Source organism: Pipra filicauda, unplaced genomic scaffold (genome assembly GCF_003945595.2).
Source record: "Pipra filicauda isolate LSUMZ 115617 unplaced genomic scaffold, ASM394559v2 scaffold6_size6359152_pilon, whole genome shotgun sequence".
NCBI lineage: Eukaryota > Metazoa > Chordata > Aves > Passeriformes > Pipridae > Pipra > Pipra filicauda.
Window position 1 is genome coordinate 1,649,050 of NW_024104865.1, and position 25,706 is coordinate 1,674,755.

At 43.9% G+C, this 25,706-nt stretch overlaps 1 protein-coding gene across 4 annotated transcripts in view; it reads left to right on the forward strand.

The window, feature by feature from the left end:
- SUSD6 (sushi domain containing 6) overlaps positions 1–25,023 on the forward strand; it is a 100,346-nt gene extending 75,323 nt beyond the window's left edge. For 3 of the 4 annotated variants that reach the window (XM_027716936.2, XM_027716935.2, XM_027716934.2), the window contains 4 exons: positions 12,785–12,982; positions 15,938–16,076; positions 17,256–17,677; positions 19,472–25,023. In XM_027716936.2, coding sequence (XP_027572737.1) covers positions 12,785–12,982; positions 15,938–16,076; positions 17,256–17,677; positions 19,472–19,497 — 785 coding nt within the window. In that variant the 3' untranslated portion in view covers positions 19,498–25,023. Of the gene's footprint in view, positions 1–87; positions 327–12,784; positions 12,983–15,937; positions 16,077–17,255; positions 17,678–19,471 lie in introns of those variants that run through there. The other variant, XM_027716940.2, reaches the window with a different exon arrangement.
- Positions 25,024–25,706: the final 683 nt, after the last annotated feature.

Consider the following 25,706-nt stretch of genomic DNA (forward strand, 5'->3'; position numbering starts at 1 on the left):
TCCACCTCACAGTGGAAGGGAAGCAATGTAGAACACTACTGCTGTTAGTGTTACCAGCCAGGTGATATGTGCCATCCAGAGCTTGACTGGCCATGCTGGAGTCCACAACAGGGACATATTGTGGGAAACTGCCATAGCAAGAACTTCTAAGGCCTTATTGAAGAAAGAAACCTAATTGCTGTACTAGGCTGAAGTTTCAGGAGTGGAAGTGTTTTATAATCATATGGAAATCCACAAGAAAGTTAAGCCTCCTGAGGCACTGCTAAATTGAAGGCCTCCTGTCACTTTACTGGTAGAGATGAGTTTTGCTCTTCTGTATCCTGAAGGTATGTCCTCACCTAACATCAGTAGAGGGGCTATATTTATTTCAGTCAGGCCTTAACAGACCAGTCAGTGCAGATCAGTCATCTCTGTGGTATCAAAACCTGGTGTCCAAAATCAGCATGAACATCACATTATGCTGAACAACATAGTTATGCTTTTTCCTATACTGTCTCATTGTTTTTGCTGAAGAGTCATGTTTTTCATGATGCCAGAGGCCCACGTGTGTGTCAGACTTTTATCCTAAAAAAACACCCTTGGTGTATTACTGTATGCAAATTAAAAACCCACCTAGGAACAAAGAAACAACAGGGTATATGTGCAGGTTACTCCTGGGACCAGTTTTTAATTTTGTAGGATTTTGGGAACAAGTGATCAGGACAACATGACAAATCAAAGTTGTGTGATATAAGTAAGTTCCTGCACAGCTATCTGTTCCTTTTTTGTAAGACCATCAAATTATTTTGACAGTTCTTATTCTTTTTAAATATTCTTTTCCTTGTTGCAATATAAAGTAAGATTTAGAATTGAAAGAGCTGTCAGTGAGAGGAAGAGAGGCCCCAGTGATTGTTAGCTGCCTTTGCCCCATGTGGCAAACACTTTTGCACCCTTTATATTTCCTGATAATCAGAATTTCAAACAAAAACCCATATGCAGCTGTCTTAGAGAGACCCTCCTAATCCAACTTTTGAAGGGGGAGGAATCCACAAGGCTACTTACAACAGTGGGCTTTGGGTTTCAAAAGCAGAATCTGGGACCCTGCTCATTATACAAAGTGTTATTACAACGCTTGCTTATTTCCTTCTTGGAACATGTGGAAGTAATTACGGAGGAGTTGGAAGAAGGCACAGGGAGGCTGGAAGCGGCCTTGGAAAACAAAAGCAAATGAAATGTGGGCCACTTGGAAAGCTGTGCTGTGCCCATAGGTGAGAGCAGGTTTCTGTATCACGTTGGCTTTTCTGGGGCCACTGTATTGCTGACTCAAGTGGAGCCCAGATGCAAATTATTTATGCTGTCCTGGCAATATGGGATGCTGTAAAGTACTGGTCATTTGGTCTTCATCTTTACTGGACCTGAGCAAGCTTCGTGAGCTTCCACATACATCAACAACAGTTTTAATTTATTTATACATGTGTGTGTCTGTGTGTGTGCGTGTGCAACTATAAGATTACTTTATCAGAAGATCTTAAAAATATTTCTGCAGTTGTTCTGATTTGTTTCTTCCTCCTTGTTAATGTTTCCCAAAATAATTTATCAATCCTGGCTTTGTTTAAAAGCACCAGGTTTTTGTCTTATAATTTGGTGTTATCCTGATGTTCAGGATGCCTAGTGCGGATGAGAGCCCCACTGCAGCCAGCCCTGTACAAACATAACGCAGAGCCAAGTCTGAAAAACTTGGCAGTGTTAGTCTCGGAGCCTGTCAGGCTGAATCATTTGAGAATGTATCTGAGGGGACCACGTTACAGGTGGGCCTGTTGCAGGGAAAATAATACAGTTGTCATAGTGAGTAGCATTCTTCTGGGGAGGCAGATCTGCTGCTGGAGTGCAGTTGTGTTTGGGTTGCTGCTTTCTGTCGCAGAAAGCTTCCTTTCGCACTTGCGGTTTTTGTAAGCCCTGGAATTTGTGTCTTGGTTTTTCAACTGCCTAGCATACAGCAAAGTCTGTCCTGTTTTGGAAGGGGAAAGAAAGGTATAAAACTTTATTTTTCTGCTAAAATTTCAGTGGGAGTGGGAGTTGCTTATCTGAAGCAAGGCTTTCTAAGGGACATAGAGAAGTACATTTTATATCTAGACAATCTGTATCACTGTAGAAGCACCAGTGGCAGCTTCATATAGCCTAAACATTTTGACTCTTGTAAAATGTAAATATAATTTGCATTTTAGAGCAAGCTTTGATGCTAATGGTTTTTATTTTAGGAGAGAGATAAACTACTGGGGAAAAAAAATCATATTTCTAATAGACAGACAAGACCCATAATTAATGTTGCACTAGGAGGCTTCCTCCATGGTTGGCTAATCACAGCTGAGCGTTAATAAGCATAGAGTTTTTTAAATACTTTTGTAACACGTTAATTAAGATAATTCAGCTCCATGTGTCTCTTGAGTTACCAGATGGTGACTGCATTGGTGGAAGGCTGCAATTAGAGTCTTTTCTTCCTTGCTTTTCCTTCCCTTGTCCTAAGGGAAAAAAAAAGAGGGGGGGGGAAGAAAGGCAGCTTTGGTGTGTATGGGATGACTGTGAGGGGTGCCTGTTACTGTACACATTGTAAATGCTTGTGTCTAATTATATAAATGCAGAGCTATATGATTGTATATACAAATCTCTTTGCTTTTGTTCTTCTCATTTACTCACATTATGATATAAAGAAAAATAAGCCTCCTCTTCAGAGTATGCCCTTGCTGGGGAAACTGCAATTTCCCTGTGAAGACTCCAGTCCTGCTCAGTTTGCTCTTCTGTCGTTGACTTCAGAGTAAGCAGCATCTGGAGCCAGTAAAGACAGAGAGCTTATTTTTCAGTGGACTTTGGCTTCTGCTTAATACACAGAGCCCAAAGAAGGTTATGTTTTGCAGTGTGTTTTTAGGGAGGCTTAAAATATTTTAGGGGCAGAGTCGGTGAGAAGTGTGTGTGCTCACAATGGAGGCCTTTTAGTGACTTCTGCCTTCTGTAAGTTAAATATAAAGAGGTCCTTTAGCCTCAGCTGTTGTGACTGGGCCCCGCCAGCAGCTGCTGGATCCCTCTGGGAAATGATCCATCTGCTCATGTGCTAGAGAAAGCCAGAGTGCTGAAAAGGAAGAGGTTCAAAATCTGTTCTCCTGTTTCCAGTCCCCATCTCCACCCCAGAAATTACAGACCAGTGGAAAACCCGGGCATCTGGTAATCTGTGTTTTATGGAGTAAATGCTGTCTCCAGCTAGAAACACACCAAATTCTCAACTGTTGCCAGCTGGCAGAGGACAGCTTCAGTCTGGGTCCCTTTTTAGATCTTGTATCTGCAGCTACTGTATTTGTATAGTTAAAATACAAAGGTTAGCAGACTTGTGGGCAATAAACAAAAAACCCCCACCAACACCCTGAGCTACCTGAAAGGAGGAACAAAGCATGCTACACCTCAACTGGGAGTGACCCACTTGTCCTCTAGGGATAAGCCTTTCTAATGACTGTAGGAGGCATTTGTGTTGGAATTTTGTTCCATGGGCTAAAAAATGTCCCCAAGATGCTGGAAGAGGGTAAAATCTCAAATATTATTCCCAGAGCAGGTCATTGTTGTGCTTCACAGAGCCAGGCTGCCAAGTGAGATTCTGGTCTAAAGAACGTGGCCCTTTGTGTTCAGCACAAACCTGCTGTTACAAGCAGTGACTGTCCCTGAAATACTTGGTGAGCCATTTCCTAACCTAATACTAATTCCTGTTCTCTGCATGGGGAGGACAATGCAGGAGCAGGGGGTGCATAGTAAGAAGCTGCTGTGCTGAAAGCTTTTGAGCGTATCCATGCAAACATGGTTAGGTGGAAATCTGAAGATATTTAGCACTCAGAAATGGAGCTGGCTCTCATACTGGGGAATGTGGGTGGAGGTGACTGCTTTTCTATCTACCAGTAAAGCACATCCCATGGGGCCTCTGGTGGTCTAGTGGTTAGAGTGTCTGACTCTCACCGCTGCGACCCGGGTTCGATTCCCGGCCCCCTGGGCAGGTGGAGCTCGTTAGCCGTGGAAGGCAATCCACCTAAGAGAAGGTCACTCTAAACAAACCTACATCCTGGGGACCTCACTGCCACTGTCCAAGCTTTGCTCGGCCCCGGCAGATGAACCTCAGGACTAAAGGGTGGGCTCAGTTCAGCGCACGCTGTGTCTCACCTAAAAATCCACTGCGCAGGCTGGAAGGGTTAATGACCTTTCCCAAATCTTCGCTCGCGAAGACTGGCCATTATTATTAAAGCACATCCCCCTGTCATTGCTTTCTCAACAGGAAGGAAGGTGTGGGTGGGGCGCAGCAGTGCTGTTGATCAAAACTTATCAAGGTGCCTTTTCTCTGCAGACCAACTGTCTCGGAAGTGGTTTTTGCTTTGGTAAAAGATGGTCTTTAGTTGAGGAAATTAATCTAAAAGGGGTATGAAATGGTAACAGACTTGCTTCTTACTAAAACCAAATTGCTGCTGAGGGAGGGGCTGCCAAAAGCGGCTTCTGCTGTTTATAGGCTGGTTTGTATGCACAAGGGAAGAGGAAAATCAAGGATGTTGCCTGTCTGGATTTCACACTGAGAGCAAAGCTGGCTAGTCATCTTCCCTCATCATCCCCCACTGCAGAAAACTTGTGGAGCCAAACACCAGTCCTGCCTCAGGCAGAAGAAAATATTGTGTGACTGAAGGCCCTGGTTTAAGGAGAAAAGTTCCTGACTGGAAGAGAAACTTGTGGAATTTTTTTGTTCTGCAGTCACAGTGTCACTGCAGCCATGGTGTTTTTCCCCTGCTTGCCCAGAGAATGACACAGCAGGAGGTTTGGGTTACAGGGACATGACAGATAGCTGCATGTTGTTTGAATAAAATAGGTGTATATTTTTTTTTTAATCTTTTTTTCTCCTCAAGGCAGCAAACCACCTTTAGCCGAGACTCTTCAGAGTGTTGGGGATGAAATGAAGTTGACATGAGAAAACCAGTTAACTTGGACAGTTAATTTCCTATCTGCTAGTTAGGAAGGGTTTATAAAATAAGTGCTTGCTATTGAAAACTGTATGTGTGCCAGTTGTATGTGTGCCTTTATTTTTGGTGCTACTTTGCAGGTTGTTTTCTCTCAGTAGGTAGTGGAGTTTGAGTTCATCATATGCTAGGTAGGGATCTGTCCTACCCTAGCAAATGTGGAAAGGTTTGAGACAACCCCTTCTCTAGGAGGAAAAACTTAAGTTTAAAAAAAACCAAACCAAAACAAAAACCAAACAAAACAGACCAAAACAAACCCCAAAAAGCCCCCCGACAAACAAATAAGGTAGTTACTTGCATGAAAACTTGAAGAGTGTGTTCCTTTAGGTGTGAGCTGAAGCACTGTAGTTTGTCTGCAGCACTGGAGGCTTGTTATTGCTCAAGAAGCTGCTCAGTCAGCTTCTCACTGTGGCTGACTACCCTGCTGCTGTGGGTAAGGACAGTAGTGACACTGTTATCTGGTTGGGTCACATTCATGCTTCTCTGAGTACCAGAGACAGAGGTTGGGAGTATATCCAAGAACTGGGCAAACGAAGGGGTAAATTCTTTCCTTGTTGGCTTACTAAATAACCAGGAGATTAGTGGAGAGGTTGGGTGAAGAGGTCTTGTCTTGCTGTCAAGAACTGAAACTCTGCAAAGAGAGAAAAGAATGTTTCTTCTCCTATTAGCACATAGGGCCAGAGCTCTTGTTAGCAAATTCATTCAATTGCTTCCTAAGTGAAACTAATGTTCGGTATCAGCCCTGAGTGGGATCCATGGGCAGCACTCTGCTAGAATTGCCAGACCCTATAGAAGCTGAAGTGGGCATTCTTGCTTGCTTTGACTTGCACTTCTAGCCTGCTGACTGCATCAGGCTGTCAGGTTTTTATTGTGAAAAAGCATTGTATGGCTTCAGATGCAGCTGGTGTTTCAGACCACCCATTTAGCTGTGACAGGACCTAGATTGAAGGTGGGAGTAGAGAGGAAGGATTACTCTCAAGGGTGTCCTAGAGAGTTTGGGGCTGTTTGGAAGGTCCTTGCCAGAAGTAATGTAGTAGTAGCTTTTGCAGTTCCCTCTGCTGTACTGAAGCGATGCACACACGAATTTTCCAAGTTGAAAATTAAAGTATCCATAGCAGGGACAGGTAACTGGAAGATGGGGATATTTTCTGTTTATTTTGGATGCTTTTTCTGGATGTGCTATTTCTAAGACTAGTGGCAAGTCCTGTCGGAGAGAATAATGGTGGCAATGTTTTGGAGAACTGACTCGGACAGAGAAGTGCTCCTTGCCATTGTGGAATGTGCTGAAGCACAACTTGGAAGAGAGTGAACAGGCAATGACTGTGACCAGGAGGAAACTTTTGTATGTGAAGGGAGATATGAGAAGAGACAAAAAGACATACTTTGAGGCAAGCCAACTTTTTCTAAGCTCCTCTATAGAAATCCTACTGTAGGGCAGTCAAGGTAGTACAAAAAAGTTATGATGAGGCTTCAGAGGAAACAGCATGAAAGAAATGGTATGGCCTCTAGCAGTGGAACAATTTAACTGGGTGCTTATGTGTTCTACTTCACAAAGGTGTTCACTCACCAGGTAGGTCATGCTGGCATGAGACAATCGTGTCAAGTTGAACCAGACTAGGCGGGGACATGTTCAGCTTGATCAGGAGGGTGGGTTTTGTTTATAGGGTGTTTTTCCTCTGTGAGTCTTGATAGTATCTGTTAAATGGATTAAATCTTGTGGATGAAGAAAGAGAAGTACTGAGCTTAGGATCTTCCATTTCGAGTCTTATCCCACAGAAGTTGTGGTATGTCTAAAGGCTGGAGAGTTTAATAACATCCAAATAGGGGGGCACGTGTTCAGGGCATCCAGCAGAGCAGTTGTAAACCCAAATGGTTTCCAAAATGCTTCAGTGCTGACATGTAAGGTTCCTCTGACACTGCTCTGAGGATGGTTAAACCTGCTAGAGCACTTGTGTAGTCAGTGAGGAATTTACCTGAGGCTCAGTCCAACTTCCTCTTGGAATTGCTGGGATTTGAGCCTGACTCATATAAAGAGTAACTATAATTTGTCAGAATTGTTCCTGTCCTAGCTTTAGTGACCTTTGTGCCCTGCTGTGGAGAAGAAGAAATGTCACTGGATGTTCAGTGCAAATCATCCCTTCGTTAAGCAATGCTATACCCACATGTCTGCCCACGTAAGGTGAGCAATGCCATGATTTGTTCTCCCTCAGTTACAAACCTATAGTTAGGCACTCTAGTGATTATCATTAGAAATTGTCCTGTTGTGGGTTTTGTTGTTGTTTGTTTGTTTGTGGGGTTTTGTTGTTTTTCTCTTTTAAGAATGCATTTTGTTAAGGAGGATTTTGCTGCCCAACAAAACAGGTGAGTGACCGAAGTACAGTTCAGTTGCTTGGTGCAGAAAAAAGAGGTGTAAGAGCCCTGACAGGGTCCATAAATCTTACTAGTTGAAAAAAGAAAGACACAGTGACAAGCAAAGATTGTAGAGAGGTCTTAGTCTCCTGTTTGGTCTTGTGTCTGGGCAAAGAAGGTTAGTACTGGGGAGCTTTTATAATTCTGTAGCAATTATCCAGTCAGATTAAAGTATGTTTTAATCTTTCATTGTACGTATAAGTGGAGTGTATTGTGCTTGATCCTTACCACAACAGGCTAATCCTGCTTGAGCTTTGGAAATCGTCTGCTTATCTGTGAATTTCACTCTTAGTGATGGAGGCTCGGCTGTGCTCCTGGGGTTCATGTTCTGAGTATCTAAACTCCTTACTTTTGTGTCAGCACACAGCATACCATGTGCTTCCATCTGTGGCATTATATATGACCCTGGCATGGATTTGTGTCTTTATTACATTATGTTAGAAATGCTTTGTAATTCTGCATCAGGTCAGCAGTCAGGACCTAGGCTCAGTTTCACCTCAGCCCAGACATGGAAGGTCCATTTCATCCTATGGTGATTAGGTTGATCATTTTAGCCAACAACATTTCTTACTGTCTCTAAAACAAGCTAGGTTCCAATGCCTCACACCTGTCTGTGAATCTGGTGGACGAGGAAGCAAGTGGAGCTTACTGGTATTAGCAGAGTCATGGAAAAGGGAGCTGGTGAAGGTACAATGTGATGGATGATGCTGTCACTGCAATAAAAAAGAAGTTCCTTAGTGTTGTGATTCTTGTCAAGTTGGTAACAGCTATTCAAAGAACATAAGAGCAGTTAACACTCCTTGAAGTGATTGAAGGTGATTTGGTGGGAAATTGGGTGGAGGTGCATACTGACTTAGTATTTTTTCATTTGCATATTAAAAAGTCATCTATATGGTAAATACCTCATGGTTTGGAATGGCATTTGCAGAAACTCCATTGCATAACTTAATTTGTGCCTGTCGATCTGAAAATGACTGTTTCTTTACCTCAGAACAGAGTTCAGTGATGTTCATAGTGTTTCGACCTCTATCCAGTTGTTATCTCCTCCCTGTTTTCCAGCAGTGTATGCTGGCAGAGCACCAGCTCTCTCCGGAGATGTCATAAGCTTCAGTACCACTTAGAAATAGGGACTTCTGGAGTAGAGTTTTGTCCCCTTTGCACACAGTGCAAAAATGTTTAACCCCCTTCTGTGCATCCTCAAAGCTTGATAATCAAGATGCTGGCAACAGCTTTGCAAGCCTAGAATGTCAGTAACCCACTAGGAAGTTAGTAACTTCTCTAACTTGGCTCTCTTATTCTTCCCTGCCTGGCATGAACATTTGTTTTAAGATGTCTCACAAGCCCTGGGATACTTCCAAAAACATGTGTTTCAGGGTGGGAGTTGATGAAATTCCTGCATGTTTCTTTCTGTTTCAAATATGCCAGTGCATATTTGACTGTGAGTCTAGGCTGATGCTATTGGTAAGGAGATGATTGTTACAATATATGTACTTAGTGTCCCACAAATTTAAAGGACTTTTTGTAACCTTGTGGGAAGGTTAGTGTATCCACTGTGTGTACCCACTGTGTGTCACACCCCCTTGAAACTTGGGAGGGGTAAATCCCAGGGCGAAGGGGAGGGGAGGGGGAGGATGGGGACAGGAGGGAGGGAGGATGTCACAGTTTTGCTGTGTCCTGTGAAATCTGTCAGGCTTTAACTGGGGCTGAAATAATGAAAAACCATCCTCCAGGGTTTAGTTCATGTGTCTCAAAAAGTGTCAGTGTGCCAAAGTAATATCCAAACAGCAGTGCAGCCTGGAGCTGGACCACGTAGCAGCATGCAAATACTGCTGAGGGTTGAATGTGAGCAGCCCACTGGGAAGCATGAGCTGGAAGGAGAGCTGGGTCAGGCTGGTCCCAAACGCAGTACTGAACCAGTATGGCACAGCCGTGCTCTGGAGTGCTAATAAACAGTTCGCACAGGCAGCTATTCCCATCCATCCGCACCTTCTGGCTGCAAACTTAGCCAGGAGTGGGCTGCTCTGGACATGCTTCTGGCAGCAGTTGGCACCCAGCTTTTTTCACCCCTCGTGTGTCAGTAGTTTATTCTGTGGAAAGCAGTAAATGGGATGCTCTGCCTGGTTCTATATAGCTGTGGATATACCAGAGCTGCAAACTTTGGGCGTAAGCTTTGCTGCTGGTGATATAAAGGATTGTGCAGAATCAGACTCGTACCTTTTCTTCTATTAGTTCCAGTTTAGAGTGCACATACAGAGGCAATTGAAGCAATGGAGCATGTGAAAGCTGAGGGTACTTAGGTACTGGAGGAACAGGTCACTGTAGCGGAAATCTGCGTTGTCTGTCCCAAGCATTCTGGGTGCCTGTGTTGCTGTACTGGACCCTGATTTGCAAAGGTGCTGTGTTCTGTCAGAGATGCCAGGTCCAGCAGGGAGCAGAGGTGTTTGACTTTCTCACTTTTTCAGGCACCACCAGTCCATTATCGTACCCACCCAAGCCTTGCCTGGGTCAGCTTCAGCAATTTTTAATTCCATCAGCACTGTCTAGTAGACCTTCCCAAAGCTACATGCTCCGAGGTGCTTTGTTCCCCTGAGGCTGCCTTGCAAAGGACAGTTCAGGATCAGTTCCATCATGCTGAGAATGGAAGGTGTTGATGTTCTGGCTACCTGACCCAGACCTTTTTTATCTGTTTCCCCAGCACATAAACGGTGTTCTTCCATCACATTTTAAAATACTTGTGACACTCTTGGATGCTGTGATGGCAAATGAAGGTTGGGAGTAGGGAAAGGGGAGGTGACTAATTCCCTTCCCTGTTAAGAGAACAAGTCAAGGACAACTGCTTGAAGAGATCTGTCAGCTGCTTCTCTCCTTTTGTGTGGCAAGTGGCCTGTGGAGGTGAGGAGGGAACCAGTTTGCAGTTGCATAGCTGTGCATCGCCTGAAGCCCTTTCGTAAGGAGGCAAAGTAAGGGTTCTGCAAGTGCCCGATGTGGTGGTATTTCCAAGCTTTTGAGAATGCTACTGCAATGTAAATGAGTGCCTGTTTCTTGTTGGGTGCTGGTTTTTTGTACATAACTCAGAAACGTCATCAGTATAGGTGGCACTTTATGATAGAAGGGGAACCAAACAGTGAGCTGCTTCCATGTGCAAAAGGGCTCCTGGTGCAGTGGCCAGGCTCACACGTGGGTGCAGCTCAGAAGGGGGAACACAGGGAGTGAGCTGTTTGCTGCAATCAGTTAGCAGAAAGATGCTGTGCATGACTCCCAAGCAATTCCAGGTACCTGCTGTGGTATAAAAAGGTGTAGGGAAGTTGTCTTCTCTGCTCTTGAGTTTTGGCAACTGCTGTGGCAACAGTGGCTTTTATCCACAGCTCTCTACCATTGCCTAGAGAGGTACATGTTAAACTGCTAAAAATATCTCTGGTGCTCAAATGGCTCCTTGCAATTTAGCAAGAAACCTCTTTGCTAGGCTGCAGATGAATCAGGGCATTTGTACCTGAACGTGAAATGTGCCATTAATCTGTTGCTTTGGCTGATCCCAACTACTCCTAAGTGTTGGACAGGCTTAAAGTGTAAGCAAGTTTTAGCCTCATGGTGAAGGGTTAAAAATTAGTTACGAAATTATGGCAGAAAGAAAAGATAAAAAAACACAGAAGAGGTAACAGTTAATACTCATGAGGCACAGGGCAGTGGCTTCTCTGAAACTTATTTAAGAATAAATCTCCTCAAGAACAAAGTCTTCTTGAAAATCTACTGCTTAGACCCCTGTTAACCTTTCCTCAAGAAGTAAATTGAATTGCAGTTATAAAACTGGCAGAACTCACACCAGAGGGTTTTTGGCTTTGCTCAGCACTTCATCTTGGGGTTTATTGGCATTTACAAGGCACCATCTATGCTGCATTGACGTGATTAGGTTCCAGGGTCACTTGCACTGCACAATGTAGCAAATTTTTCCAAAGTGAATGAATCTCAAGTTTTCTTTTGCTTAAGTCTTTCCCAAAATCCAGTTACTTGAACTTTGCCCAGCTGTTTCTCATGGTTTATCCTGCAGTAAGTGGGACCTTTAGAGGCAGAACATGGGAGCGCGTGCTCTGGGGTTTAAGGGCAGGCTTCAGTCAACGTGCTGTGATGGAACATGGTTGGCTGGTTTTCCATGCTCCAAAATATCTCAAGAGGGATCTATGATGTATTTTCTTTTATGAAGTTTGAGAAGCTGATGTGGATTTAAAGGGAAAAATCTGGATTCTCCATCTTTCAGCCAGGCAGATGCATGTCATCAGTGGGAGATACTGGCACTGTTCTGCAGGGTCAGTGTGACCTGCCAGGAGAGAGGAAGTTCTGAGCAATGCAAATACTCTGTTTTCAGTGCAATTTCCTCATTTTTATTTGTTGTTTTTATTTGAATGACTATTGAAAATTCTACAAGAAAATTTCTGGCATGTGCTATGTCTATACCCACTAGTCAGGATAGTGGAGGTACAAGGAGGAATGTGAAGTGCCTTCAGCATTCCAGAGTTCACATAGGTAAATAGAGGTTTTTTTAGAAATGTTTTTGTAATATAATGAATTCCTTTTTAAAAGTAGACTGGAATATTTGGTCTTCAAATGGAATTGTAGAATCACTAAGATTGGAAAAAATCTCTTGAAATTATTGAGTCCAACCTTTGACTGAACAACACCATGGAACTAAGTCATAGCACTACGTGCCATGCCTTGTCATTTCTTGAACACTTCTAGGGCTTGTGATGACTCCATTCTTTCCTGGGCAACCCATTCAATGCCTGACCACCCTTTCAGTGAATTCTTCCTACTGCAGAAAAGCTCTGTTCCCCATATTGTTGGTGGTATATCTCTGTGAAATAGCCAAAATCAGTATGCTTTTACAGGCTTCCAGGGTGCCTCATGGTGGGGTACCTTAACACCATACCCATAGTATAGAGGGATTTTTGCATTCTTCATTCATTTCAGTAGGAGGTCTCGTGCATTTTCCATGTCAGGCTAGTAGGAAAGCCTGGTTGTAAGGTTCCCCCCAGTCTCTAGTGAAAGTGCTGTGGGGAAAAGATAGCATCAAGGATTTTCTGGGCCTCTCTAATAGAATCTCTGTGTCACTGTTCAAAAGTATCACCAGACTGGTGCCTGCCAACTATATTGTACTACTGGTATAACAAGAAGTATTTAGCCATCACAGAAGACATATCAGAGGTGAAACTGAGCAGTGTTCTCTGCCATTGTGTAACAGTTTTTCTCCTTGGTTTAAGTAGTTTAATTTAGTGAGTGTTCATTGGTAGCAGTCTGCCTACGTGTCATATATATTGTGTAACAGGTGTCTTCCTCCGAGATGTCCTTCATGATGCTTTCTTTTTTTACAGATTGTCCCCAGCCACCACAACCTGAGAATGGAGGCTATAAATGCCACCCTAGCCCCTGCAACAACCCTCTGACTTCAGGCAGTGTCATAGAGTATCTATGTGTCGAAGGCTACATGCTGAAAGGAGATTATAAGTACTTGACCTGCAAGAATGGAGAATGGAACCCAGCCATGGAAGTCAGCTGCAGGCTCAGCCCAGGTGAGTGCTCCCTGACTCTAGAATTGCCCTTACATTGACTTCAGATTATCCCTAAATGCTTAGTCAGTGTGACACTGAGGAAGTCCGTGTGGCTGTCTCGTGTTGCTCCAACAATTTCATAAACACAGCTCACAGTCACAGCTCTTTATTAAAAATGTCTCTTTAGTAGCAGCCCATCAGATGCAGATAATACAAGGAAACAACCCGTGGAAAAGAGTATAAAGGAGGCAACTTGTTACTTATGTGGAGCCTTTTATTTTGATGGCTGTCATCCCAGAAAGGGGGGAAGCCCTAATTGAAGCATTTTGCATGCTGTCTGGTTTTGCTTGGTGGGTTTGATGGTACGTCTCCCTCAGTGGTGTACCTCTCTGTCCACATGTGCGCATGTATGTGCGTATGTAGAGTTGATCTTCTGTGCAAACAGGTTAAGTAACTGTTGACTTCTTGTGGCAAAGAACTCGATGGTGCTGCTTTTCACTGCGCTGGCAGGAAAGGACATTGCTGGCAAATGATTTCTGCTTCTCTCCAGATGGAAGTGGACAGCTTTTATTTTGTCTTTCTCTCGAAGCTGAACAGGAATGCCTCCATCAAAGTAGGAAAGCAAAAAGGTTTGCAGGAAAACGTTCATAACGTTCATCATACCACTCTTGGTCTTCCTATGACTCTTTTGGTTTTAAAAGTGGGCATAATGGGTAAAGGGGGAACTCCCTCCCCTCTACAAATTTGGTTGTTCACAGAGCCTTACTTTTCAATCATCCTGAGTCAGCAAGAGGTATACTCTGGAATTAATCTCATAATACATAAAGCAAAATGTGTTAGCTTAATTGGAGGAAATAGAGAAGTACTTTCTTCAGGCTCTTTATGGAACTCACTGCGTATCTGATCTCTGGAATATTCTGTCCTGTCCCAAAGACACTGCCTTCTCAGTGTCTCTGCCACAGCCACTCCAATAGCCCCTTGCTATGATGTGTAAGGAAGGGATCTGGGAGTTTACCTGGCAGTGACTAGATCCTGAAGAGGCTTTTCAAATTTGATATAAGCTTCCTTTCCACAGTGATTCCTCCTTCCCCTTGCTGAACCCAGGCTGGAGAAAAAAGCTGTGCTATTGCAGGTAGTGTTCCTTGGGGGGCACTCCTGCATGATGGCACTTGGTCTAGTTGAAGAATTGTGTTGTGATGAGCAAAATCCCTCAGATTTCTTTAGCATCTTGAAGGACCAGTGGCCTTACCAAAAATATGATGCATCAAACATCTGACTCAGAGAAAAAGCCATTGCTTTCACAACATAAGTTTTGAATCAAATGGTCAGGGTCAGAGACAGCTGAGTCTTAACTAGTGGGTGTCATTCACAGAGCTAAAAGGAGAAGGAGGTGGGAGACACTAGAGAGAAAGACTGTAGGTCTTAAAATGATTGGTAAGGGTAAGATTCCACCTGCTCCATATAGAATAAATGAAATCCCTAGCAGTAATCACGTTTTGTGTAGCTCTGAGCCTGTCAGTCCCATAGCCTTTTGGCAGATTATTGTATGAGTTAGTGAGCATCTTTTCAGCATATGAGATGGTGAATGCTCTGGAGTGTACCCTGGGTAGTGAGCAATTTGACAGCATCATGTACTGATGCTGAAAATGGAGCATCTCTGTTTGCCTACCCTCATTCTTGTTGGCATACTCAAAGTACCCTGAGTAATGCTGAAAATTAAAATCCTTACTCAGCCCTATTTGCTATAGGGAAAAATGTGCCAGTCACTGGTTTTTTTCCCTGGTCAAGCTACTTCTAAAAAATTTCAGAGAAATAAGTTCAAAACAACAAAGCCAGTAGGTTTCACCCTGAGGGACGATGCAGAAAATTTCACACTGGCTTTCCAGCTTAAACACCTGTTTTGGGCATAGATTTCAGACTGTAGGCTTAAAAACAATGGTTCTCCAGCTTTTTTTTTCCTTTCTGTTTACCTATTGCTCTTCCCCTCATCCCTACTTGCATGGGTCTTGAATTCCCTCTGCAGTTTGAGACCTGTGCTCCTGAAGAATGTGTTGAATGTAGAAAAGAGGAATTGCATAAATGGGAATGTCCTGAATGTGAAATGGACAATAGAATTTGCTGATGAGTAGGTGAGGCTTTTCAGATCTCTACCAAAGACCTAAATTAGGGACAGAAGCAACACATACAGACAGTTATTTCCTCTAGGGAGGTGAAAGGACTAGTGTAGTCTTCTAGGCATGACATGCAGGGCTCAGTAATACCTCCAGGCCATTCTCACTCTGCTCCCAGTTTATTCCTGTACAGGTCTTTTAAAAGCCAAATTAGTTCCCACACAATACAGCTGCAGAAGGGTAGGAAGGAGTCATGTCAGCAGGGCACATGTGTCCAACACTGAAAGCTCAGCATTCTGAAGCAACATCTGCCTTCCCTCTCTGTTCTCTTGCATATGTTTGTGTGAGAGAGAAACTGAATACTTGCTGTGTCTTAATTATACCCAGCCAGGTGACTTCCACTCTGCTTTGTGAGGCTGTTATATTAGTCAAGAAAAACTGTTATTTGGAACTTTTTCTATTGTTTGGCCTAAAATATTCTGCTTATTGTGTTAGACAATTATTGGCCTTGGGGTGACATCAGGACATTTTTTTAGCTTTTGCTCAGCCAGATCTATATATAACATGACCCTTAGCACCATCTGTCAGTTCCCATGGCCTGCTTGCACTGCTTTTCTATTTGCCCTGTTTTTCCAAGGGAAAAACATGTGCATGTGTTATTTTAGGTTCCCTCTACAGAGAGGTGTCAGCTGGAGATCTAAACTGAGATAGCTGGTGTGCCTTGACTGTATAGGAAACTTGGGCTCCTCATATGTGCCCCCAGGTGTAACTCCTGAGAGCAGGCAGTGTGGATGTTTTTCCCTTCTCTATGGCAGTTATTTAAAGGAGTGGATCATTTTACCTTGTGTTCCCCTTGGTTTTGTAGAAAAGGACTCTCCTCCGACAATTGGAGTACCCACGCTATCCATAGTAGCCTCCACAGCAAGCTCTGTCGCCCTGATTCTGCTGTTAGTTGTGCTGTTTGTTTTGCTGCAGCCAAAGCTGAAGTCGTTCCATCATAGCAGGTAAGTGTAGCTGGGGTTTGGAGGGGCTCAGAGGCACCTGTTTCTTTGCAGCAGAAACTCATTACGGTATTTGAGTCAGGCCTTCGTTATCGAGCAACTTACCCTCTTGCTTTTTTGTTCCTATTTTATTTACCTGAGTGACGTCTCTGCCCCATCCTACTGGACTTATCTTATCATACTGCTGGTCCAGCAGTAGTCTAAAATGCTGGTCTGCGATACTCACCTGCAGTACCCATTCTTATATTCCACCCAAGGGGTGGCTTCCTTGTGCATTTCCCTTGACTCTGAATGGAAAAGGTTATGATCCTTATTAGCCTGGCTATAGATCAGTCTGCTGCCTCTTCTAGCCTTGGATAGCTACTGAAGTATGTGTCTGGGTATATATATCTGCATCTCCCCCGGTCTATTTGAGGTCCTATGGACGTGAATTCAGGCAGTACTGCTCATTAGATACACGTGCAAGTCTGCCATCCTTCCCTGCTGTGGGAGAACCTTCTGGGTTTGTGGATGAGGGGAGGCATGCAGCCATAACACTGCTGACGGCTGAGGTCAGCAAAGCCACTGTGGACACTCCAGCAGTGGGGAAGTTGAGAGGTGGGGCCCTGGAGTCTGCCCTTTTCTGAAAAAGTCCAAATCATTGGAAAAGAAGAATGTACTCTCAGGCCTCTGCCTCATGAGGTTTGGTGATTCATGATGTGCTAGAGCTGTCTTCCCCACCCTGCCAGACATTATCTTGCCAGCAGCAGAGGCGGCAGAACAGACAGTGCTGGGCATTGTGGAATAAAGCAGTGTACCAAGCTGGAATCAACAGTGGTCAGAGCACTTTGCCAACAGCACAAGGCTCTGACTCATGATCTTTGTCAAATTCAGCTATGAAGGTAGGTGAGGGTGGAAGCATTGTAACCTTTTCAGCTCTTGCTGCTAAATCCATCGGGTACTGTGAATTACAGCCCCTGCTTTTTTTTAATGTCAATTCACAGTAGGGCTGCAAGACTATACTTGCTTGACCTTGTTAAACCACCATTCATATTTGTCTGTTCTCCCCTCAATAAGTCAATGGTGAGAATTAGAGTTCCGCTGTGGGAGGTTACTGGAGTTCTTGTTAACATATGTATAATAATATAAATGCTCAACTTGATTTATTTTTTCTCCTCCCCCCTCTTTGTTTCTTTTTTTGAGGCGAGACCAAGGTGTGTCCGGAGATCAGGTATCTATCATGGTGGATGGTGTCCAAGTGGCCTTGCCGTCCTATGAAGAAGCAGTGTATGGCAGCACAGGCAACTGCATTCCACCCTCGGACTCCCGGGTGCAAATCGTGCTCTCGGAGGGAGCTGGACAGAATGGACCCAGAGAGATGCAGCAGCCGGACCAAGGGGCTCGCAATAGCTTTGAAAGAGAAGATGAAGCCCCTGGACGTTCTGGACTCTGTGAAGCCAGTAGCTCTCAGCGCTCTGAAACTGTTCTTGTGCATCAGGCTGCTACCTCTTCCTGGGTAGCTGGCATGGCTAGCAGTGGACCTGTACACAAAGAGGTCCAAGATTCAGAAAGCAGCGACATACAGAGCCTTTTATCACTCACTTCCTCTGAGGAATACACAGATGGTACGTGACTTGGGCAAGAAACACTAAATGAGAGTGCTTACTTTTAAGAGTAGGTTCTGCACTTGAGTACCTAGGAATGACCCTATATGCATCTGCCACTGGAGCTGCTTTTGAAAAGAAGTGTCCCAGTCTCCATGGCATATTTCACAACTTAGACATATAAGCAGTATTTATTATCTTTCTTTGAAGAATTTGGCGTTCTCAGACTGGGAGACCAGAGTAGTCTGAGAAAAACTGTCTACTGCTCACTCTTGTTTTAGCAAAGGTTTTGCAGAGAAATCCAGCCTCCAGCATCATAGTGCAAAAGCAGTAAAATAACTGTGTGGAAACCAAGTTGGTGGGAATGGGAGGACATACTTGGAATACAAACCCTTTGTGATGTTTGGGTTTCATTTTTAGACTGTTTTAGTAAGCAACTTCCTGTCACAGTGCATACAGTGCTACAGCCTTAGCAAGCAAGAAGATGTAAAAGGGATGTGCTTGTACTTATTGTACAGGCTGAGGGGCAAGTCTGTTAAACAGTCAGTACATCCTACTTTCCTCACTTCTATGCTGCCACGGAGTGGCTTTGCAGTGCCAGAGCTGATGTGAAGGTGTAGCTTCTGCAGACACTGCTGTGTCTTAGGCAAGAAATGTAACTGGCTTGTAGATAGCTCAGGGCAGAACTTCCCTTTTCCATGGTGTCAAGTCCTGTAGCCATAGGAATGCCATCTGGAACCCTGGCAGTAAAACCAGTTAAAGGGTATTTCTGCTTAAGGGCAGAAATAACAACATATTTTAAGATGGGCATTAAACTTCAAGTGCATAAGCAGCAGAAATCCCAACTGTGAAGCTTAACAGAAAATGTCTGCAGTGTAGAAACTAAAGGATGTTTCCTGTGTCACTATGTCATTTTTATATCTGCTTGGAAACTTGTATTGCTTCTAAGGCTTTTTGTGCAGTGGCAGATTGCCCCTTTCAGCAGACCACTGTAAAACTTGTGCTTGTGGCTCAGAGGTGAGGAAGCTGCAGCTAATGGAAGAGTTTGCATTTCCTCAAGTTAGATAAGGGCAGGTGTGATCCTTCTATTTCCAACCATCCTTGTCACAGTAAGAAACATATCTTTGGCATTTTAAGGACTATAAGATTGATAAGGTCATGGGAAAGAGAGAAACTGTCACTCTTAAGGGAAGTTATTACCTTCCCTTAAGCAACATGATGAGGCTTTACTGGGGATATTGTATCTTGTTGTGGGAACCCCCAGTTTAAGAGCTATGTGAAGAAACTGGGCAGGCTGTGTTGGAATCCTGCCAAGATAGCAAGGGGCTTGTGGGGAGTGACTGAGGGAACTGGGTTCATTTCATCTGGTGAAGAAGCAGCTGAGGGCCAAACCAATGATTAATTACAATTACTTAACGGAGAATTGCAAAGACTGTGGAGCTAAGCTCTTCTCAGGCAGATGATATAACATGGGGCAATGGCTACAAACTGTAACTTGACAGATTCACATTTGGTATTAAGAAAATATTTTGTGCTAGTAGGGTAATGCAGGACCAGATGGACACCCAGTGTGGTGATGGAGTCTCTGTCCTTAGCGTTTGTCCAGGCTGGAGCTGGTGATAATCTCATTCACAGGGGCAGCTTGGAGCAGAGTCCTCCATAGTTCCCTTCTGCTGTGTTGTGATGACAGGGAGACCACTGCATTATCATGTTATGGCAGTGGAAGCCTCTCTTGCTTTCAACAGTAGTTTTTCTGGTGTGTGTTGAAACTGCAGAAGTTTGACTTTTTTTTTTCTTTCTCTCCCTACCATTCAGATATTCCATTGTTAAAGGAAGCATGAGGTCTGCTGTGTTTGTCTAGCCTTCTCCATCTTGGATTTCTTCCTCTTCCCCTGCCCCCGCCTTTGGGACAGAAGCACTCCGTGCGGTCTTCCCTGTCCTCGCGAGCTGTACCCTGGATACCTCCAAGAAGAGATGCCCTCAGCTGAAGATCCAAAGGATGTCGCCAGGTTGCCTCCTGGATGCACCAGTGGAGTTGGTGCAGCGCTGGCTTCCCCATTCCATCAGCATCAGGGGCTCAAGGAACAAGTACATTTGAGCTTTCCTCTCCTCTTCCCCAGCCAGATGTTTGACAGCAGTCTCTGAAGAGCTGCTCTTTTCTTGTGCCTTTCTCTTTCTCACACTGGCTTGTTGCAGCTTATCAGCCTTTCTAGCCCTTCTGCTGCCCAGAGAGCAGGGGCTAAACCCGCTTGCTCGCTGGGTGCAGACACAGTTTAAATATACGTATATATGTTATATAGGCTCTTCTTCCAGCATCCTCTTTGTGATAGGGGAGGAGAAAATGCCTCACTGGGACTGAAGTGAGCCTTGGGAGGGATCCCAGTTAAGGGGCAGGTTGTCATGTCTAGAAGCACCTCAGATGAGATGGGCTGTGTGTCAACTTAGCCGTGCAATAACAGTTCACTGAGAATTGCTAGAGTGCTGAAGGCTAAGAAGTCCAACATGTAGGAATACCCTCTGTCCCCATCTCTGCAGAAGTCCATTTCTGAAAATTACTTTTGTCTTCTCCTTCCTTCTCTACAGGTGTAGCACACTGGGAGTGGTTCAGGTCTTTGAAAATGTTAAGAGAAAAAAGATACCTGTAGGTAGCAAATATCTAGTGCCATCGGTGCAATCCCAAATTCCCTTTGCAGCCACAGTAGGTACTTTGGTACTTGAGGTGGTAGTTGCCATCTCAGAGGCTAGTGTGTCTTCCTAGCTTCATACAGCAAGGGTCTGCTGTTTTATCCTGTAGGGCTCCAGTGGGCCCAGGGAAGGGCTCCTTCCTTGTGGCTACGGGTAAGCAGCATTTGTAAAGTCTCTCCTAAATATAGTGGCAGCCGGTTGGTGTGAGGGACGGTTGACTACATTAACAGTAGGGCTAGAGGACACCATAGCTTATTCCTGAACCTAAATTTTAAGGATTGTTTTCAAGTTCTGGTAGTAGGGAAAAGAAAATTCAAAAATATGTATACCTCTGCCACCCCCACCCCACCCCCGCGGTTATCTGCAGAAGGTCGGAATATCCTGGTTGCTGTTAACAAGACTGTTTCTGCATGAAGCCACATTTGTCTGGGGTATGTGGTCCAATCACAAAAGCATTGTGGTGGTTGTAAGGTTCTTCACTGGGGAGGTCTGAACACTGAGATTGGTTTCATGAGAACCAATGAGATTGGTTTCAGCAAGAAGAGTTGGCTTCTTAGATGCATGTACCTTGTCATAATTGTCTTGAAGTAACCAGGGAAGTGTTTGCCCTGTGAGAAGCTCCTAAATTTTTGAGTTGAAGGAGCAAAATGTCATGGCCTTACACATCGTGTGGTAATATACAGGTAAATAGGGATGCTGTCTTTGCTGATTTGATTTTGGTTTACAATCTTTACCATCCTCATTGTTGTTGCTACAAGAACAAACCATTACAGCACTTGACAAAAGTGACAGAACATCTTTACCTATAAAGTCACTGTGCTTAGCTCCAGTTCCTGGAAATGGGGATTGGCCATAGTATCCAGCTAGGTATCTGCTGTTCTTCTTCCCAAATAGCTTTTATATCCCAGGACACATGGGACAGCGTGTACTTGTGGATGGAAGAATCCTTTTTCCCTATCTTTGTTGCAGAGGGATGTTAATTTAAAAATACAGTGTTTTAAACTTTTTTCCCTATTGCTCATGTTACCTTGCATTAACACAAGGATTTGATAAATCCCATTTGGGTGGTTTAGGTATTTTTTGTTCAGTTTGGATGGTGAAAATCCCATGTCATTTTACAGTGGGCTGTGGTGTCTCAGCTTCAAGCACTGTAGAGGTCAAATGTTGTTTACACATCTGCTATTGGAATTTTAGAAAATAAGCATGGGAGTGATTGTATTTAGTTTTTTTACTCCTATGTTGAAAATGGTCTAAGCTTGAGCAAATTCTCATTCATTGGTTTATCAGGGCAGATGGAGGGATTGAGCGAGAATAGTGGTAAGGAAGTGTGGAGGAAAGACTATGTGACTTCTTTCCTGCTGCCTAGCCAGCTCAGTGCAGGAGTTTCTCTTTATGCATTTAAGGTCCTGTCTGCTCAAACTGACCCTCAGCAATTCAAGGTATAGAAGTTGGAAATGTGCTACCTTCCTGCAAGAGGCAGGAACCAGCTTTAACCCAGTGTTAGCACTAGGTTGGTGGGAGAAGGTGGAAGCTGATCCCAAGGCCTGGCCTTGATCTGGACGAGCACTTGCACTGTCAGCAGGAAACACGTATTGTGTGGCCCTGCCTTCTCTCTGCTGTTGTAAAGGAAGCAGCTCCCAGCTTGGGAGAGAAAATTCAGTTTGGGTGGGGAAGAAAAGGAAGCAAGCTGCACAAGGAGGGAGTGCTTCAATTTTGTTTCATTTATAAAAATTGTTGGAAATGGCTTTTCTAAGGAGCGGGGGAAATGCGAAGGTGGAGGGAAATATGCAAGTGTAGCTCTTGTGATCAGGCATAAACAGACAGCTTCTGTTGGCTTGCTGAGGGTAAACTAGCAGCTCCCAGGCCAGTCTCTGCTGTGCTGCCTGCTAACACCATCCGATGATTCCAGCTTCTGCAGAAGAGCCCTGTCCCCTGCAGCAACACTTGTGGGAACAGGCCCCATGGACCTGTGCAAGCCAGAACATGGAAAACAGTTTGGGGGCATAACCTTGCTGTTGTCCACATCCTCAGCTTCATATAAAATGAGGTAAAACAGCTGGGGAGGAATCCGAGAGATGTCTGACAGTTTTTTCAAGGCCATAGGAGAGCAAGGCCTCGCTTTACTGATTATCAAGTGATCATTACTTATTCATGTTTGTTTAATTCTGCAGAAGCTGAAGGATTGGGAAGTGTTTTGGGCAGAGATGTATGAAAACCCACATTGCACAGTCCTGTCTTTACTTTTGGGAGCAAGGGCTGAAGCTTAAAGATCCCTCAGATGTGAACTCCGCTCTGTCTCAGGAGTGTTCATTATCTCTGAGCAAAGAATGTGTTCTCTTTGTATTTTGCCAAAGGTAGATGCGGCCTGGATCTCAGTGTGGTGGATGGGGAGCACAGGGGCTCAGCCCTGCAAGATGTGACACAGTAAATTTTTTTCTTTTTTTTCTTGATGGGGCCACAGTCTCTGCACCCTTTCTTCCCCCACCCACATCTGACAAAACATTTCAAAGGGAGGCATTTTTACTTACTTAACACTCCCAACATAATCATCTCATGCTCTGTCATACATGCTGGATCCTGTGATATTCAAGATCATTGAAACGATTTAATTTTATTTGGTAAAATAAAAATAGCACTTATTTTAAAGGTTTCTGTTGGTTTTGGAGTCTGATAGGTTGGGGAAAAAAGGGCATTTCAGAAATTCAGGATATTACGTGCAATAGAAAAATGTTCTTGCTCCCTTTCAGTTGCATAGTTTTTGGAAAAATAAATGCAACCTACTGCAGTGCTTACAGCCCAAGTGTTGCAGAACTGGACCAGCCTGAGAGAGCCAGAAAGTGAAGCTGGCAGAGATCCATGGGGAAGTGGGACAGTCTCCTGTCAGGATCTGCATCATGAAGCTCACCTGAAAGGATGAGACAGCTAGAATTGTCAGAACCTCCTGTCACCTTGAAGGGTGTCAGCAGCACTGGTTGAGAGAGTGGGGCGTTTGTTGTTTTGAATAGCTTGCATCTCCCCACCATTAACTGCAGAAGAGGTAAAAATGAAGTCAGGAGGAGAGATGTGCTGCAGCATGCGAGCCTGTGGAGTTGATGCCGAGTTAAAACTTCAGGAGTTTGAGAGGGAGAAGAGCTTAATGCATTTTTATCCTTAACCACCAGGGAAGTTGCTGTGTAGCAGAATCCTTACTCAGCAAGCAGGCTGCTTTTCACCCCTTGGACATCTCCCTGGTGGTTTCTCCTTGGCCTTTCAGCTCCGGCGTGGTGAATAGTTTAATGCACCTGCAGCCTTTATTTGGCCTTTCAGTGTGTGGAGAACTCAGGTGTGTTAGGAAGAACTGTTCCACATGTTTTGGGAGGAAACATCCTAAGGTGCTCCCAGAGGTGGGTGACTGGGGTCAATACTGAGGAGTGGGGCTAAGAGAGCAACAGGCTCGGCCATTGGAAATAATCTGGTATGGTTAGGTCATTTGCAGCACAGAAAAAGGAATGTAAGGAGTCTAAGGAAGAGCTGTACTGAAAACAGAGGTATGCTGCAGGCTAATGAGCTAATGCAATCACAACCAGGTTTTAAGGAAGCTTGTGCTTTGTTAGATGATTTAGCATACACCAGCACGCTTGCTGTATAAGGAAAATTAATGTTCAACTGTTTGGACACACTGAGATGTCCTTGCTGACCTTTTTAGAACGTATTTGCAAACGTGGTTTTACTGTTCTGATAGCAGTTTTAAAAAAAACCTGCCTTATTACTCTATCCAGATAGCTATTTAAATAAATTTCACTTTGGTTTTTTGTATATAAAGGCAATAAATCCCATTCATTTTGCACATCCTGCCTCACCCCATCCTCACCCTTCAGCCCTTACCAGGGAACGGCAGATTGAATTTGCTCTTCGTGAAAACCTTTGTTTGCAGAAGGACTTCACTAGAAAACATTTATTCTCTATGATATGCTATGAAAGTGCAAAGAGGTTTCCTAGAGCAGGCTTCATTTTTAAGATGTATTTTTATACAGGAAATAAGCCTTTTTCCAGTCCTACCACACCAGGACAGAGCATGCCACTTCCCACACTTCAGGGACCTGTGATCAGCACTGCTTCCAAACTCGACCCTCTGCAGATGATGTTCAGATCTATGTACCCACCAGAACGTGTTCTACTGATGCTCTGCATATGCTTTCCATAAGCTGTGCTTTTGCTTCTGTCCTCGAGTGAGCAAGAACAGAGGCAACTGAGTTGTGCTGGAAAATGTTTTAGTTCAGATTCTCAAATTTGCTTTCTTCCAAAAGAAAACAAAGTGAAGTTGTCTGTGAAGCAGATGTCCTGTGACACGGTGGGTAGGCTGCTGGTAGTTGCTGATGCAAGTGCAAGGGGAGCTTGATTGCCTTTGTGCATTAATCCTTTCTTCTCTCCTGTATGTGTTTTCTTTTTATCTGAATTGCACCACTATGGAATTATTTGCAGAATGGTACTCCATATATATGTGGGACTTCAAACCATAATTGATGCTGTGCAGGATGTCACTCAATTGATTTTATTTTGCTTTATTTTATATGTATTTTCTGGTATCCTGTACATTGCAGTGGGTGTGAAGATAGTATTTTAATATTTGTACAAAGTTTAATTTAATTGTTCTATGTATATAACTGCATTTCTAAATTAAAAAAAAATTCTTTTGAAGTGAAGCTATAATTTCTTGTGGGTTTTTTTTTTAGCTGTTTAAGCCTTGTGGACTGGAAATCTAGCAGACCATTAATTATATTATATTACATTATATAAATATATTATATTATATTAATTATATATTATAGCAGTGCAATGCCTTCCATGGGAAGATCAGGATGAAGGTAAAGCTAGGGATGCTCAAAGGGCTTGGGGAAGGGAGGTACAGAGTGGGCACAGTCTTAGAAGGATCATCTGTTTCTAAATTCAGAAGCAAAGGCTGCCCTGGGTGTGCTTGCATGGAACTGTATGAGGAATGAAGCCAGACTGGTTCAAGGGCTGTTCTGGGAGGGCTGTGGTCACTCGAGTGCCACCTGGACCTGTTGTCTTGTCATTGGTGGGGCCCTTGGGAACAGTAAGACAAGGGAGACTGGCCAAGTTGTTAATGATGGGAAAGGGTAGGGGTAGAAAGGTTTAAAGAGATCATGTATGGTATCAATGGATTTCAGAGAGGAAGAAGGGGTAAATATAAATATTGGAGGCTATATAAGGAGAACAGTATGTATAGGAAGAGAATGCTATTTTTTGAGAGAAGATAGCTCTCACTGGGGAAATAATAATCCCAAGTGAGCAGGACAGTATAGGAGACATTAGAGAGACCTTACAAATACAGGGGTCTAGACAGTGCATGTCTGAATGCAGAGCT